At 39.0% G+C, this 16,756-nt stretch overlaps 1 protein-coding gene across 3 annotated transcripts in view; it reads right to left on the reverse strand.

The window, feature by feature from the left end:
• UNC80 (unc-80 homolog, NALCN channel complex subunit) overlaps positions 1-16,756 on the reverse strand; it is a 221,428-nt gene that overhangs the window by 54,019 nt on the left and 150,653 nt on the right. For all 3 annotated transcript variants that reach the window (XM_039249973.1, XM_039249971.1, XM_039249972.1), the window contains 8 exons: positions 14,686-14,786; positions 13,598-13,684; positions 9,846-10,029; positions 7,552-7,646; positions 5,609-5,698; positions 4,777-4,878; positions 2,356-2,536; positions 1,015-1,283 (listed from right to left, as the gene is read on the reverse strand). In XM_039249973.1, the coding sequence (XP_039105904.1) occupies positions 1,015-1,283; positions 2,356-2,536; positions 4,777-4,878; positions 5,609-5,698; positions 7,552-7,646; positions 9,846-10,029; positions 13,598-13,684; positions 14,686-14,786 (1,109 nt within the window). The remainder of the gene's footprint in view (positions 1-1,014; positions 1,284-2,355; positions 2,537-4,776; positions 4,879-5,608; positions 5,699-7,551; positions 7,647-9,845; positions 10,030-13,597; positions 13,685-14,685; positions 14,787-16,756) is intronic.

The following is a 16,756-nucleotide window of genomic DNA, read 5'->3' on the forward strand; positions in this document are numbered from 1 at the left end:
CAAAAAAGTTGCAGAAATAGAGAAAATTCCAACTATTTAAAAATAGGAGAAGCCTGATACTAAAGAAAATTTCTTGCCCCTATTTAAGGTTGAACAAATTGCATTTTTTTTTTTTTTATTTCTAGGAGAGAGAGAGAGAGAGACAGCGTGAGCAGGGGAGGGTCAGAGAGAGAGGGACTCACAGACTGAAACAGGCTCCAGGCTCTGAGCTGGCAGTCAGCACAGAGCCCGACGCGGGGCTCGAACCCACGAACCGCGAGATCATGACCTAAGCGAAAGTCGGACGCTTAACTGACTAAGCCACCCAGGCGCCCCAAACAAATTGCATTTTGAACAAGCATGTGTTATTTTTATAATTTTTATTAGAACTCCATAAAAGTAAAGAACCAGGGTGAGCCCCTAGGATTTATCTGAACTTCATCCAGTGCTCCTAAACGTAGCCAGATACACATTAGACAGGAGTGTATGGAAATGATTTCTGCTAAATTCACCTCCTCCAATCTCAGCATAGCAAATTTAATAGCAACAGAAATCTCCATTCAAACAGAGATCAGAGACTCTCTCAGGAGAAACATCAGCTGAACACCTGTCAAATATTTGAATAAAGAAAGCAGTGATTCCCAAATATCTAGGGCATCAGAACCACCTAGAGGTCTTGTAAAATCCCAGATTAATGGGCCCTAACTCCATAGCTTCTGATTAAATAGAGGGTAGAACCCAAGAATGTGTCTTTCTAACACATTCCCAGGTGATGTTGGTGCTACTGGTCCAGAGACCACACTCTGAGAACCATTCAGAGTGGCTAGAAGAAATGGGAAAGCATATTCCAGGTCTGGGAGATCTCAGGATAGAATGAATATTGTAACCTTTTGGAAATCCCTGGGGACATTTCATTTGGTGCCTTCTGCTGTCACAAAAGAAGATAATTCCATCATTAAAAAGTTTTAGTGCAGGCCTTGTCGACCTGCTACCTGGGCAGTTAATTTTCCAGTGAGAAGAGTAGAGCCATGGCACCTGCAACATGGTGGGCAGAATCCACTGGTAGCCACTGAGAGAGAAAAGGTGATTGAAGTGCACGGCACTGTTGATGACGGTGGCAGCGTACTGCCTGAGCAGGGCACTGTCTTCTGGGTGGAGGATCAGAGCCCCGTTAAAAACGTTGAGGAAGAGCATGATTTCATCTCCCCAGGGAAACTCGCTCGGCATGCCCAGGAACATCTCCTCCAGGAGCTGGATCCACAAGCTTTTCTGAAGAGTGTCGAGGCCAAAGAGCTCCTTCCCAGCTGTGAGAACATGAAACAGCAGAGACAGAATTAGCCCCACACCAATCCTATCAGCGTGGGAGGGCCATCAAACCGGAAGGCACTGCTGTTTCCCATTCGCCCCAGCTCTGGGATGTGAAGATAAGATGTAGCTGAAATGTCTCCCAGCACACATTGCTGCCGCTGGTACCACATTCCCTAGTTCTCAAAGGACTTCCATCATCACCTCTTTGATTTAACTCTGTAGGCAAGACAGGACTGGCATTTGTAGCGTGTTGCTACTGAAAAAGCTGTGGCTTTGAGAAAAAAATAAGTTGTTTCAGAAAGAAATTGGCAGGGTTGGGACTGGTTATAGATCTTTTAACTCCTGGACAGACTAGAGGTCTTTCTACTATTTGCTCTGGAGCTTCTGGCTGAAGATATTGAACACTGGGATGCTAATTTAGGTGTCTCAAATTAGTAATGTAGCAAGGTCAAAACAAGTCTCTTTTTGTTGGTCTCCTCTCAGTTCAGGTGTAATTTAGATAGAGTAAAACATGCACAGATCTCAAACGTAGAGTTCAGTGAGTTTTGACAAAAATACACACCCATGTAACAAGTACACCAATCAATACACTGACCCTTTTCATCATCTCAGAAAGTTCCCTCAGGCCCTTTTTCAGAAAATCCAACCCCCCTGCCCCCCAATCCCTAACCCAGAAGGAATGGCTGTCCTGATTTCTGTAGATTAGTTTTACCCCTTCCTGAACTTCACATGAATGCCTGTTCTTCACTTAGTCAAATATTTCCTTAGCAATACCATACTATTTCCTTCAACTGCTTATGATTAGCTTAGAGCACGGGTCTCAAAGTTTGATCCCTGGAATAGCAGTATCGACATCACCCAGGAACTTGTTAAAATTCAAGTTCCCGGGCTCTATTTTAGAGCCACTGAATCAGAAATGTGAAAGGGTAGAGCCCAGCAATTTCTGTTCTATCAAGTCCTCCAGGTGATCCGGATGCACTCAACTGTCTGTTGGTTAAGATGCTCTCCAGCTGAGGACAAATCAAGGGCTTGGGAAGCCCAAGGGAAGGAACGCTTTTCTCCTGATACCTTGTGGATCACTGAAGAGTGAAAATTCAGCATCAATAGCACTTCGGGGGAATGAGGGTAGTCGGAGGAGGTCTTCCTGGAGCATGGAGACGTGAGACTGTTTGTGGGCTGTGGGGATCTTCTGCGTCAGGGAGATGAGAAACAAAACCCGCCCGACTTCCTCTAGCTTCCGAGTGAACACCTAGCAGTAAACAAAAAAAGGAGCAGAGGAAAAGTAGAATTAGCAACCCCGAAATTAAAAGGAGTGAAGACATTGAAGTAAAATCTTAAATAGCAAGCGGGGCTGATAAAAAACTAAGGGGAGTAAATTGAGGGAGAAATGTTTTTTTTTTCTTTACCACATGGAAAGAGCAAACAATGCGTGATTGACTCTCACTTCCTGTCTCCCCCTGCTCCACAGAAGGAAGTGTTTCTTAGGGGTTTGCAGGCTGGGGGAGCACAATGCAAGCATTGTCAGGAATAGTTCGCTATTAAATAGAGCCTATTTGTTTGGATGTCATAATATGGAAGACCTTTTCCAACAGGAGCCAGTCAGTTCCAAGTGCCTCTACTATTTTCACTGATGCCTTAAGCTGTTTCATGTCAGTCTGGGTTTTTCCTCTTAAAAAAAGACTGAAATGGGACCTAGGAGAAACCTAATTTGGGACAAAAGCTGTTGGGACTAGATGGCATGGACATGATTCTCTTGGTCGCTCCTCTTTGTTCCTTCTCTGTTGATGATCGGTGGGCAGAGGGTGTGGTCCACAAGCAGTCAGAGGCTGCTGCAGAAATTTCTGTGCCGGAACCATAGGCCTACCTGTCACTATGTCCCTGCAAGACTCAGGAAGAAGTCTTAAGATTCCAACTTGGAGTGTATATAGGACAAGAACCTCATTTTGTGTTATTTTTAAAAACATGTCCTTAAACATAAAGAGGAACACACTAGAAAAGTGCCATTGATTATGGTTTTAATTCTTTTGCTGCTAAAATCATGGGCTGGGATAATTTGGGGAAAATTATTTTCGAAATGATATATACTTAAGACTTTAGAGTTTTACCCCATACCTCACACTTTGCAACACATTCACAATTCAGGAGTTAATACTAAATGTGTGTGTGTGTGTGTGTGTGTGTACATATGTACACACATATACATATACATATGTATATGTGTATATATATGTAAGATTTTGTTTTTAAGTAATCTCAACACCCAATGTGGGGCCCTAACTCACATATATGTACACACATATATATACATACATATATGTACACACGTGTGTGTGTGTGTGTAAGATTTTGTTTTTAAGTAATCTCAACACCCAATGTGGGGCCCTAACTCAAAACCCCCGAGATCAAGTGTTGCATGTTTCACTAACTGAAACAGCCAGGTGCCCCAATGTTAACTCTATTTTTAATTACTTAATTGGTCTAACTCTGTGCCATTCTCATTCATTTCATGAAGGTATTTTTGAACAGTCTGATGCCGAAATGATCTTCTTGATATGTGCAAAAAACCTGAAATGGTAAATTATTCTGAAATTTTTGTTTATACATTTTATTACAAATAAATGAATGTAACACATAGACTATATGAAAATTGTATCATTATTAGAATTGTGGACTATAGCTATATTTTGCATGCAAAATAGTGAATTTCCTTATTTTAGTCTTCAATCTTAAATATAAGGAAACTGCTTGATAATGTTTCCTCCTATTATAAGGGAAGTTAGTAACATGCCTAAGGTCAGATGACTGATCAGTGGCAGAGCTGGGACTGTGGCCAAGTCTCTGTACCTTAGTTCAGAGTTTTCTTCAGGGATAATACATTGATTCCTTTTATTTTATATTTTCCAGCTAGTGTAAACCTCTGGGGCAGACTTCTAATAGCTACATTATGTGTACTTCCAATGCTGTTTTACAAAAATGTGAAAAGACGGTAATAGGCAAATAAATTAGAAGATTTCTAGTGTTGGGGAGCCTGGGTGGCTCAGTCGGTTAAGCATCTGACTTTGGCTCAGGTCATGATCTCACAGTTTTTGAGTTTGAGCCCCAAATCAGGCTTTATGCTGACAGCTCAGAGCCTGGAGTCTGCTTCAGATTCTATGTCTCCCTCTCCCTCTGCCTCTCCCCTGCTCAAGCTCTGTGTCTCTCCGTCTCTCAAAAATAAATAAACATAAAAACAAAGATTTTGTGTTTATACCCAAAAATTTGTCATAGCATTAATCCAACTGAATGTTCCTTTATACCTTTCTGTTATAATCCAATTTATGAAAATTAACATACTATTTTGGGGAACTATTGGCCAGGGATCTATCTGTCCACTCTCTCTGGAAGGGACTGTATCAGAATCACAGACTCTCAGGGTTGGCAAGACATTTACTGATAATCTATCCCAATGATTTGACAAAACCATATAATAAAACTGTGATGGTCAGGCACCTGTTTCTGAATGAGCTCCTGTCCTTTCTCTGGATGCATATGTACAAGATTCAGCTGTGGAGACACTGACCTCCTGAATGGATATATATCCCGAACATAGGTCTGTGGCAGGATTACAGAAAGAGAAAACAGAGTTCAAATGATTAAAATTTTACTGTCATTTCCTCTGTACCCAAAGGTCAAATGAAAGTTATATATTGGATAATGGTTTGATCACTTTATGTTCCCCAATTCTATAAAATCCCAGGGAAGATAAACCCCCTCCTCGGGAGCGCATCAAACCATCTAGGCTTAGTACCCTTTCCAAACACAAGGGTGCTGCATCAGGAGCAGAGTAACCAAAGGTAATTTAACAAATGACATTCTGGAGGATGGTCACTGTAAAGTGACGTCAATGATCTTCTTGAAGTGTGCTTTTGGTCATTATACCAGGTTATCGTGGTCATGCTTAACATAATAGAAAGAGGAACAACAATGACATTAACATTCCAAATAGACACACATAGTTATTATATGGGCACCTTAATTTTTCATCAAAAGGTGATAGTAATGAGTAACAGAGTGCTTTACTTGCCTTATAGCCTTTAATTATTGCAACCCATAGTAGATAATATTATCATCATCTTCATTTTACAGACAAGGAAAATGAAGGGTACAAAGGTAACATAACTAGTCCAAAGCTACACTAGTGGTAAGGTGGTGTCCCCTAAGTGGCCATATTCCTAACCTCTAACCAACGAACGATACCTTCCTGAGTGAGAGTGACATTCAGGAAAGGCATGACAAGTTCCTGACGTCACTCAACATGAGTGCCATTACTGCATGGTCTCACCTTATTGTAGTGGATAAGATTCCACCGTTTATCCATGAGAAAATAATGTGTTGACTGAGATTCTGGGATATTAAAAAATTCCAGACACTCCTAGAACAATAACAACAAATATAAGTAAATGTTAATCCAGAGCATATTATGTGCCAGGTAGTAAGCTGAAAGATACAAATATCCTAAAAACAAGGTAATGTGGCTTACAAGGATTATATATCTAATATACTTTTTATATGTGTATATATGGGTACACATTGGATTTGGATACACAGTTGTCCAAAGAATGATATGATAAAGACTAGTAATATAAACCATCTGCTCTCCAAAGAAGATGTACAATGATAAATTCAGATGCAGTAGTGAACTGTGGTGGCATAGTGGCATCTACTGGACTCAGTGTCAGGAAGAAGGCCTGTATAGTGATACCATTAAACATAATAGAAACTACAATGCATTGAGCAATTACTATATACTGTATTCTAAGTTCAGTGCTTTCCATGTAGATAACCTGGATGACCTCCACTAGAATGCCAGTACTGGTGAGAAAGAATCTGAGCCCAGCGAGGTCGTGTTTGACTTAGGACATGTTGGCTCTGGTGGAACCAGGCTTTGAACTTCTTCTGTTTGTCCTCACGCTACTCTATCATTCAGTGTGAGTAGGAAAATGGAGTAGTTGTTGAAGTTTGCTTCATTAGGCCTTAGAAATTCTCTAGAGATGTCTAGGTGAGGCCTAAAGGAGGTTTAATGACATTTTGTACTGAAATCAGATATACACATTTGGGAAAACTGAATTTTTTAGAGGCCTTTTCTGATTATGTCTGGGTCTGGAGCTGTGTTCCGGGAAATCGGATTACCAAATGTTTGGAATCCAGATAAGTTGGGAATCGCTGTAGTAGGTTGTTACTTCACCCTAAAAACCTTAAAGCATGTGTAACCATCGATTACCTTTCTTTGGAGGGGCACAATCTCCATAACTATTAAAACAACTTTCTTGACCCACCTGATTTATTCTAAGGTATAAGATATGTATGTTCTGCTTCTTCACTAATTTCTGTCAGTGGAAGTCACACTAGATACGTGCAACTAGATGCCATAGAAAAGGTCTCTGGGAGGACCATCGGCCCGCCCCAGTGCTCTCAGTGCTGGCAAACCCAGGGCACCTCTGGAACTACCCCAAGTGATGCCAGGAGGAGACAGCATTCCAAGGGGAGTTAGAAGGACACACTAGAGCATCAAGCTGCTGCTTTAGCTGAGAACCTGCCCGCATTTGGACCTCAGTACATAGCGAAAATGTCAGTGGAGGGAGAATTATGCAAGAAAATAGGGGAAGTACACAACAGTGGAGCAGATTCTACAAGAGATAAATAAATTCATATATTCATTTGAAGACAGAAAAATGCCATTTAATTCCAAACCTGGTGATCAGTGAAGTGGCCATAGACATTGCGCATTAAAAACTCATTTTTGGGGGCACCTGGGTGGCTCAGTCGGTTAAGTGTCCGACTTCGGCTCAGGTCATAATCTCATGGTTCGTGGGTTCGAGCCCCACATCGGACTCTGTGGAGACAGCTAGCTCAGAGCCTGGAGCCTGTTTCGGATTCTGTATCTACCTCTTTCTCTGGCCCTCCCCTGTTCATGCTGTCTCTCTCTCTCTCAGAAATAAACAAAACATTTAAAAAAAATCATTTTTGTTGGGATGCCTGGGTGGCTCAGTCGGTTGAGCATCTTATTTTGACTCAGGTCATGATCTCCCAGTTCGAGTTCCACCCTGCATCGGGCTCTGTACTGCTAGCTCAGATCCTGGAGCCTGCTTTGGATTCTGTATCTTCATCTCTCTCTGTCCCCCTGCCCCCGACCTCTGCACCTCCACTCACACTGTCTCTTTCTCAAAAATAAAAAAAATAAATAAATATTAGAAAACAATAATTTCTGTCAAAAGCCATTTCTACCTTTAGCAGAGCTTCAAATTGAGTGTCTTCATGGACTGGTAACTGGGTTGGGATATCACACTCATTCTGTCCATGAACTACCAAGGTTTTGGTACCTACAGAAGGCAAACACAATAATAAGCTGACTTTTGCTATAGAAATGTTTATATTTAAGGCATAAAATATTAAAATATTATCAATAGACTGATGTTTTTCTTGTTGTGATTGTTACTATTAGTGAGTGCTTAAGGTAAATTATCTATTATACTAATATTACCCCTTTATTTATAGTTAAATATATGTTTTAAATATACTTACTTATTAGGGGTGCCTGGGTGGCTCAGTCAGTTAAGTGTCTGACTCCTGATTTTGGCTCAGGTCATGATTTCACATTTTGTGGGATCAAACTCCACATTGGGCTCTGCCCTGGCAATATGGAGGCTGCTTGGGATTCTCTCCCTCTTTCTCTGCCACCACCCCCAATTGTGCTCTGTCTCTGTCTCTCTCTCTCTCAAAATAAATAAACATAAAAAATTTAAAAATATTTACTTATTAAATAACAATGGCTATCATTTATGGAGTTTCTAATACTTTCACATGTATTTTATGTGCAAAATCGTGTTTAAATCTCACAGCAACCCTATGGTATGGGTATTATTATTTTCATTCTACAAATAAGAAAACAAGAAAATAGACTATTACAAGTTAAGAACTTATAAGTAACAGTCAAAGACACATTTATTTAGTAGAAGCGTTAGCATTCAAACCTTAAGAATTGCAACAATATATCTCTTATTTTAAAAGAGATGATCATGCAATGATGGTTGAGAAAATATAAACAAGAGATATGAGCAAAACTATGACAAGTTTCCAAAATGTAGTTTAACTTTACATTTTTCTCAATTCTACTTGGCTGTTAGTACTTCTACTTCATTCATTGTAAGTCTTTCTGAACATTATGCCATATTTTGGCTTTTATTTTTATTTTCTTAATGAATATTGGCATTTTAAATTTATTTTATAAGTTTATTTATTTTAGCAATCTCTACACCCGACGTGGGGCTCAAACTCATGACCCCCGAGACTAAGAGCTGCATGCTTTACTTACTGAGCCAGCCAGGCACCCCTATACCTTGATTTTTAATGAGCTGGTTTTTTAAAAAATATTTTTATTTTTTTCTAGGAGACAGAGAGAGAGACAGCGTGCGCAGGGGAGGGTCAGGGAGAGAGGGAGATACAGACTCTGAAACAGGCTCCAGGCTCTGAGCTGGCAGTCAGCCCAGAGCCCGACGTGGGGCTCGAACCCACGAACCGCGAGATCATGACCTAAGCGAAAGTCGGATGCTTAACCAACTAAGCCACCCAGATGCCCCTTTAATGAAAAGCTGTTTTTAAGTATATGAATGACTATATGTTTCTTTGCTATAATAAAAACTGATCAGTTTGTTGGATAACCTGTCAAACATAAATACATAACTTCCCTTTATGGAATGCTTGCCGTGAGTCAGTTACGACAGCACGTGTTTTACCTACCTAGACTCATTGATTACTTGTGATTGTGAATGATAAATCATATCCTTATTTTACACATGATTAAAGACAGCTTGAAAAGGTGTACTTTTTCCTAGCTAATATTAATTACACAAATAATAAATGGCAGTAACATGACTTTAATATACTGCCATACACTGTGTTCTCATCTCAATATAATTTTGTCTTCCTCTTAATTTTAACACATGTATCATCTCATATGTCCTTAGTCACTGCACTAGGATAAAGACTTGGCAGAATTTCGATCTTGAACAAAAACCAGCTATCAGAAGTGAAAAGGAACCGCAGCTAGAGTTTACATCACATTTCATGTTCATTTGTTATTCTCCTTCTTCCTGCTTGTCCCTTTTCCAATTTTTCATAAAGCCACCTCTCATACAGTTTACAAAGATCTGGGGTCCATGCCATGCAAACAATATTATTCCCATTGCAGTGCCAAACATTCATTCAAAAAGGCTCTCTGTGCAGCTGGCCCTCTGCGATAGACTTAAATAAATCTTCGACCTTGGCAGCTCTTCAAGGACTGATTCGCGTGGATTTCAGTTCTGATGTCTCCTCTTTCATCTAGCAATTGAAGACTTTTAAAGGGTCTATTGTATTTCTTCAGATTGTATTAAACAAAAATTCTTTGACGCACTCAACACTAGGGTCAGGACTCTGAAAATTTTCTCATGAATGAGAGAGACAGTTGGTCTTTAAAAGGGTTATTTATACTCTTAAAAAAAAAAAAAAGGTGTTATCACCCAAAAGCAGTAGCAGATTACCTGGCATGGAAGCAGTCACCAGGAGCTTTACCTCACACTGCTCCTTCTTCATAGTCTGCTTTAGGTCCTTGAAGAAGAGGCCCTCCACATAACCCACCACCTCCCACAGGAAAGTCAGAGTGGCTGAAATGGCATCCATCCCCCACTCGCATGGGGTCCGCACAAAGTACATGATTAATCCCACCTAAGAGAACAGGAAGAGATCACAAAGCCACAGTAATCCTGAGCAAACATTCTCATTTACTTGGCTTTTCTTTCCTTAATTAGATATGCTTTTGTGTCGTCATATTCTCTGCTCAAAGTATTAAATTAAATACTTTCAATGCCTGTAAGCAAGAGAGGGTGTAAATGGAAAACCAATGAGATCAGGTTGCTGTACATTTTTGTGTATCACTAAGATGGTGATTTCTCAAGAGGAAAGCAGAAGATTGTTTTTCTAGGGTTCAAGTCCCTTGGTAGCTCAGATACTGAGACCACTCTAAATTAATCTCTACATGATTGCTCAAACAGTCTTTGCAGCTTGGATTATACCTAACAATCTGAACTGATGAACACTCTGCTTGGCTAAATTGGTGAACTTAACAGTTTTTTGTTCTTGTCTCCTAAAATCTTGAAAAGCTCTGTGTCCTTTTGTACATGTTTAAATTTACATTTAAAATGTCTCATCATAAAGTAATTTTTTTTGTTGATAGGAGAATATGTTAAACACTCTATATATTGAAATAAAGGGAGGATTGACTATATATAATTGGAATATGTATTTCCATGAATTTAATGAAAGAAGTTTTAACTACCTATTCAATAGTGCACAACAAAATCATGAAGAAATAATGTAACAGTTTTTCCCTACTGTGGCTTTATCTATTATTTCTCGAAAAATGTCTTAATCTTAGAAAACTTTCTAGTTATGTTGAAAGAATCAGTCGATGGTGTCACTGAGCTAATCTGCTTTGGTGGTTCTGCAGGCTAAACACCCTAATGAGGGCCAACCTCATCTCTAGTAGAAATCTACCAAAGACAGGAAAAAGACAGAAGTCCTATGGGTTTAAAGTGTCTTGATCTATCAGGAATGAGACGTCTTTAAAACTCATGAAGCACATTCGATTCTTTCTCTTACGTATCTGTCAGTGCAGTCTGGTGGTATAAGGCATGGTCAGGGTGAGCCTGTAGAGCGAGAGTGGTTGAGACAGAAGACATACTGAAGAAGTGTCAGTGCATATTTGTAAATTGAGGATTTGGAGATTTAGTCTCTTAAAACTATCTGTGCACCAAATCCCTTTGAAAGTTTTCACATTCCCTGCCCCCAGATGTGCTCAGACCCCAGGGTGAAGATCAATGGGTCAAAGTTAAGCAGTGAAATGTCTGTAACAAAGTCTGGAAGAGATGCATCAGTGGTCCCAATATGCCCACTATACACATCCTTATAGCCATTAGAGAAAAGAGATGTATAATAAGGGAAGTGGTTTAATAATGACTCTGCTCTTCACTGTTTTGTTGTTCTAAGTACAAGACCCATTCTCTAGTCCACTCAAGGTATCCATGTGCTTGGGATTTGGGGGAAAGATTAGGGTGTAGGGAGAAATGTAAAAACAGGAATTTATATTCAAGTAAAACAGGATTATACAGCGAAGCCAAAGTGTTGCCAAACCTTTTCTTTACTAACTTGTCAGTTACCTAGCTGGGAGGACCTATGTGGGCCATTAAGGCTAATTTGCAGTTGACAGAAGAGAATATGGCAAAAAGGAAATTAGCCATCTTCTTATCCCAGGGCTAAAAGACAATGGAGAGCAATGGTCCTGGTAAGTGTCACCCCTCCCCAGTGACTGGGGGGAATGGGCACACATACTGAAGGGACTTTTGCCTCCAATCTTTGGGTCTCTAGCAGTGGTTTACTTCAGGGCCTTTCAATATCACCCTCGATGCCTTGTGATAGGTCACATACTTAAACTGAGGAAGGCCCTGACATTTGGCTTTAGTAGCCTACCTTTGATTTTTGTGTGGTATAGACAGGACCAAGAAGTAGCAGAAAGTTTTGCTGGAGAACTTTCTGATAGACTTGCCATAGACTGATATCACCAAGCACACTGCACCAGCCAGTGGCCCTAAGCTGGAGCCATCTGGGACATCCAACCAGAACTTAGAGGTATGTATAGCACCCGCAGGAGCTGAGGTGAGGTTGCCTCCCAGCAAGCACCACTGGGAGTCCACAGAACCCAAGTCATAGCAGCCATGGGTTTTGGCCTCCACTAGCCAGGCACCTAGCAACCAGCCAGATAAAGAGTGTTGTCTCACAAAGCGAGGAGCCAGAGCAAATGTTGAACAAGAGATAAAATGCTGAACAAACGTAGGAGTGATGAGAACACTCACTCCGATTTTAGCCCTCCATCTTGTTCATGTTCATGCAGTGATTTTCCTTGGAACTACATGTTCCAGGCCCCTTGGAGGTTAATGTTTGCCCTGATAAGAATGCAGGAAAGCTTGTTCTGAGCTTCCTTCTGGTGCACAGATGGTACCACTTTAGATAACTACTCATTCACCTCACTGCAATACCCTTGGTCTACATAAAAGCTGTGGATGAAGGCGTGGACTTTGTGGGAAATAGCTGCATAGCACTTGGATTGGCATCTCCTACATCTCCCCCCCCCCTGCAGTCCCCCACCAATGACCTGGTCAGTAAGTTACCCTGAATAAATTCTGTGAGAACAGTATGGAGGGGCTTCCTTCATTTTTCCATATCAAAGGGCCTCAGTCTGGAGAATACTGTCCCTCCTCTGCTTTCCAACAACAAAGGTCTTTTTTCTCTCCAACTCCACATAGTATTTAGAGATGAAAGAAGTTGGAAAAAAATAGGATTCCTAGTTTTTATTTTTTCTAGCCAGGAAAGACCAAATGCTATCCAAAGTTACTATTTATATGCTGTTATCAGTCTGAACTTAAAACCGGATTGGACATTTGTATTCTTTCCCTTGTCAACCTGCTGGTGGGCACTCATGAGGAAAACCAAATCAGTCACAGATAAGAGAAAGGGATTATAATTTTCTCTGCACGGAGGAGCTGTAATGTTAAATTTATCATTCTGCTGCAGATGCATACGGATTTGCTTCTATTTCCCTACCTGCTAGAAGACTGACAATAGTAAGGAAGAAAGTTCTCCCAACACAGACATTCACTTGGTCATCTGTCTGTCTGGATTAAGGTGCAATTTCAAAGAATGGGCATCAGGCTAACCACCCTAAAACTGCATATTCATTTAGAGTGTAAGATCCTAAAGAAACTGGTAAATTCTGGAAGGTTCAGGAAGGAGCTGTCAGGATGGTTTAAAGCAAAGATACTTGCTATGGAAAAATACACTCACAGCTACTTTCCATCTAGGGCAACATTTGCCTCTGTGTGTGTGTGTGTGTGTGTGTGTGTATTCTAAAAAGTGGGATAGGAAAAGGGAAAATGAATAAAATGACATAAGAGTTTTCTCAACAGGAAACCAAATCTAAGAACCAACATAAGGAAGTTATATAGTGCTAAAGGAAGACAGAGATGAAATAGACATTTATGGACCACCTACTACATGCCAAGTAGAGTGTCAGGAGGGGCTTTCTCATACAAACAGTGGTGAATTTAGCTGACCATGGTTTACGTTCAATCATACAATTAATAGGGGTTTATTGAAAAAAACTTTCCTATGACCTTTTCCTCATGTTACTGCTTCCTAATTGGAAATGAGTTATAATAACTTACTGGAGGCTGAAACTCACCAAGTAGTTGAATAGGATGTGAGATGTCTGAGCAGGAAAGTCTCCAATATTTAAGAGAAGTTTGCGTAGCATGTACATTAACTCATCCTGAAAGAAGAACAGAATATCTACATCTCGTTCAGCTACCATGCTGTAGGAAAAAAATGAACTTCTTAAAAAGTGGGGGAGGCTCCTGCTTTTCCTTCATGTTGATTTCCATTATCTTCAGCATTTTAATATAGTATATGTGATACTTAATAGTATTTAAACCAATCATAACACCTTGTCTTAGGAGCCAACCTATGAAATAACTGAGCAGTAGTTAGATACGTTTTTTTTTTTTTAAATAAAAATTTAGACTGTGTCTGTAGGTCACAGGCAAACCACAGGAAAGTTATATATTTTCCCAACTCTATTTTCTATGACTTCCAGGTGTGATGGAAATGTCAGGAGGACCTATCTTCAGATACCATTAAATATATATGGTTTAATGGACTTCACAAGTCTGTTTTCTGGGTTTTGAGTCAAAGAGATAAAGTTAGGTCAAGAGAGAATAGAGATATATATAATTCACCTCACCTTTCAGAAACTAAACTAAAATCTTCTACAGAACAAGACCATAACACAGAAATGAACAAACACTTTTTAATCATCAGTGTATTTTGCTCAGAAAACTACTTAATTTGGCATAATCTTTTACACAGGTGGTCTGCTGAATTAGATATTTGTTAATGAATAGTTTCAACATATTCTAATAATCCCACCTGTATCACAGACTACCAAGCAATCAGAATTTAATAAATGTACTCATTACTAAGAACACTATGCTGAATTTAATCTTTGTTTAAAAGGCTGAAGATCTTTTAGTAACTTAGGCTCATCACTATCAGTGCACCAAATACATATGGAGACATCAGTTGGTGGACAAATTTGAAAGAAAAGAGCAAAGTTACGTACTGCTCATCATTACCATGATCTAAAGAACTTATTTGCTATGTATCAGACATTGATGTTCTATGCATAGCACTATGAAAGCCATTGTTTGCTTTTCACCCTCATTGTTCACCCTCATTGCTACCCAGCTATACTGTAAATAAAGAAGAATTTACTTGTCTATTGCTGATGGTCAGTTTTTCTAGAAAATGTCGAAGAACCGTTGATGGATCTTCAATTAGACAATTCCATAAGACTTGTTGGGCCACAGCACTCACTGCAGAAGAGAGAGGACACTGAACATTTGTCTCAAATAGAGATAAAGGATTAGATAAACTATTCAAACAATTTACTAAGCTTTTCATTATTTTCTCTTTTTGCCTTATCAACGTTCTATAAACGCTTTTCTTCTGTTGAAAGGTAGATATTTGTTCTCTTTGTTGCTTGTTTATGAACATCTTCACCTGTAAAGAAAAGGTAATGAAAAAGTATAGGATGGTCTTTAGATTTTAGAATTGTTTTTGTAAAGAATACATTCGACAATGGAATATTAGTCAGCCTTAAAAGAAGGAAATCCTGTCATTTGTGATAATGAAGATGGAATTTGAGGGCATTCTGTTCAATGAAACAAGTCAAACAGAAAAAGACAAATACTGTATGATCTCACTTGCATGTGAAATCTAAAATAAATCAAACTCATAGATACAGAGACCGGATTAGTGGTTGCCAGAAGTGGGGGTAGGGTAAACGTTTGAAGGTTGTCAAAAGGTAAAAACTTCTGATTATAAGATAAATAAATCCTGAGGATGTAATGTACAGCATGGTGACTAGAGTCAACAATACTGTACTGCATATTTGAAAGTTGCTAAGAGAATAGATTTTAAAAGTTCTCATTATAAGATAAAAATTGTTACTACGTGTGGTAAAGGGTGTTACCTAAACTTCCTGTGGTAACATTTCATAACATACACATATAATATCAAAGTATTATATTATACACCTAAAACTAATACAATGCTATATGATAATTATATAATTATATCTCATTTCAAAAAGAAAGAGGGGGCCTGGGTGGCTCAGTTGGTTAAGCATCCAACTCCTGATTTTGGCTCAGGTCATGATCTCACAGCCTGGTGTCAGGCTCTGCACTGACAGCATTTAGTCTGCTTGGGATTCTCTCTCCTTCTCTCTCTCTGCCCCTCCCCTGCTTGACCTCTCTCTCTCTCTCTTTCTCTCTCTCTCTCTCTCTCCTTCTCTCAAAACTAAATAAACATTTAAAAAAAATAAATAAAAGAAAAATTACATTAATGAATCTTTGTTTTGGAAATTACCCTAATAATAGGAGTGATAAGTGTTTGTCAAATTAAAGTCGTATCTCAATATTGGTTGCATGGAGAAATTTCTAAAGTAATTATTTGATTTTTAGAAACTGTGTTTTGGTTTATAATGCATATGAATTAGAGATGATCTTACATGTTCATGTGAATGCTTTAAATAGTATCTCCTTTAGTGAGATAAAGTAATTAAGCCAGTGATAATTAGGTTCCCACTTCTATGAGGATGTCTTAGGAATAAATAATTATTCCTAATGTGCAGAAAGTGCTTCCACTACTTCGGGGGAAATGATCAGGCCAGGACTGCCTGGAAGTACCCAGGCTAGGAAAAGAGGTGGGTAGAAGTGAGTGGTGGAGAAATATTGGATAATCTTCAGCCTATATTTTGAATAAATGATACTATTTTTTTTGTATCAGAAACTAACCTTCCAATGAAAATTATGGGCTGTATAAATAAATAATATTAATAAGAGATATGTAAATACAAACTTTAGCTTTCATGTGTCTATATATAATTCAAATAAGTATAGGTTTTTCTTAGGTTGAAATTGGTTGCAAAACTATCTGGACATACTATTTTTATTTGTATTGTTGAAGTAGGGCCATTTAATACTTAAAACCATGAAAAATACAAAAAAGAAAAAGCAAAAAGACTACCAGTCATAGAAACAAATATAAACATTTGCAATATGTTCTTTCATATATGTGAAATTTTTATTTACATATAAATATTAAATAATATGCAGAAAATATTCCTTGGTACTCAGTTTTTTACTTAGCAATATCTTAAAAACTTTCAATGTTAATGTTCTTCCAGAATGTTATCTCTAATGGGCACAGAAGGCTGTCATTTGGAGGCACTGTGATGAACTAATTGCTAAGTGGATATTTAAACTCTTCTCGACTCTTTGGT

This window comes from Hyaena hyaena, unplaced genomic scaffold (assembly GCF_003009895.1).
Source record: "Hyaena hyaena isolate Hyena2069 unplaced genomic scaffold, ASM300989v1 scaffold_353, whole genome shotgun sequence".
Taxonomy (NCBI): Eukaryota; Metazoa; Chordata; class Mammalia; order Carnivora; family Hyaenidae; genus Hyaena; species Hyaena hyaena.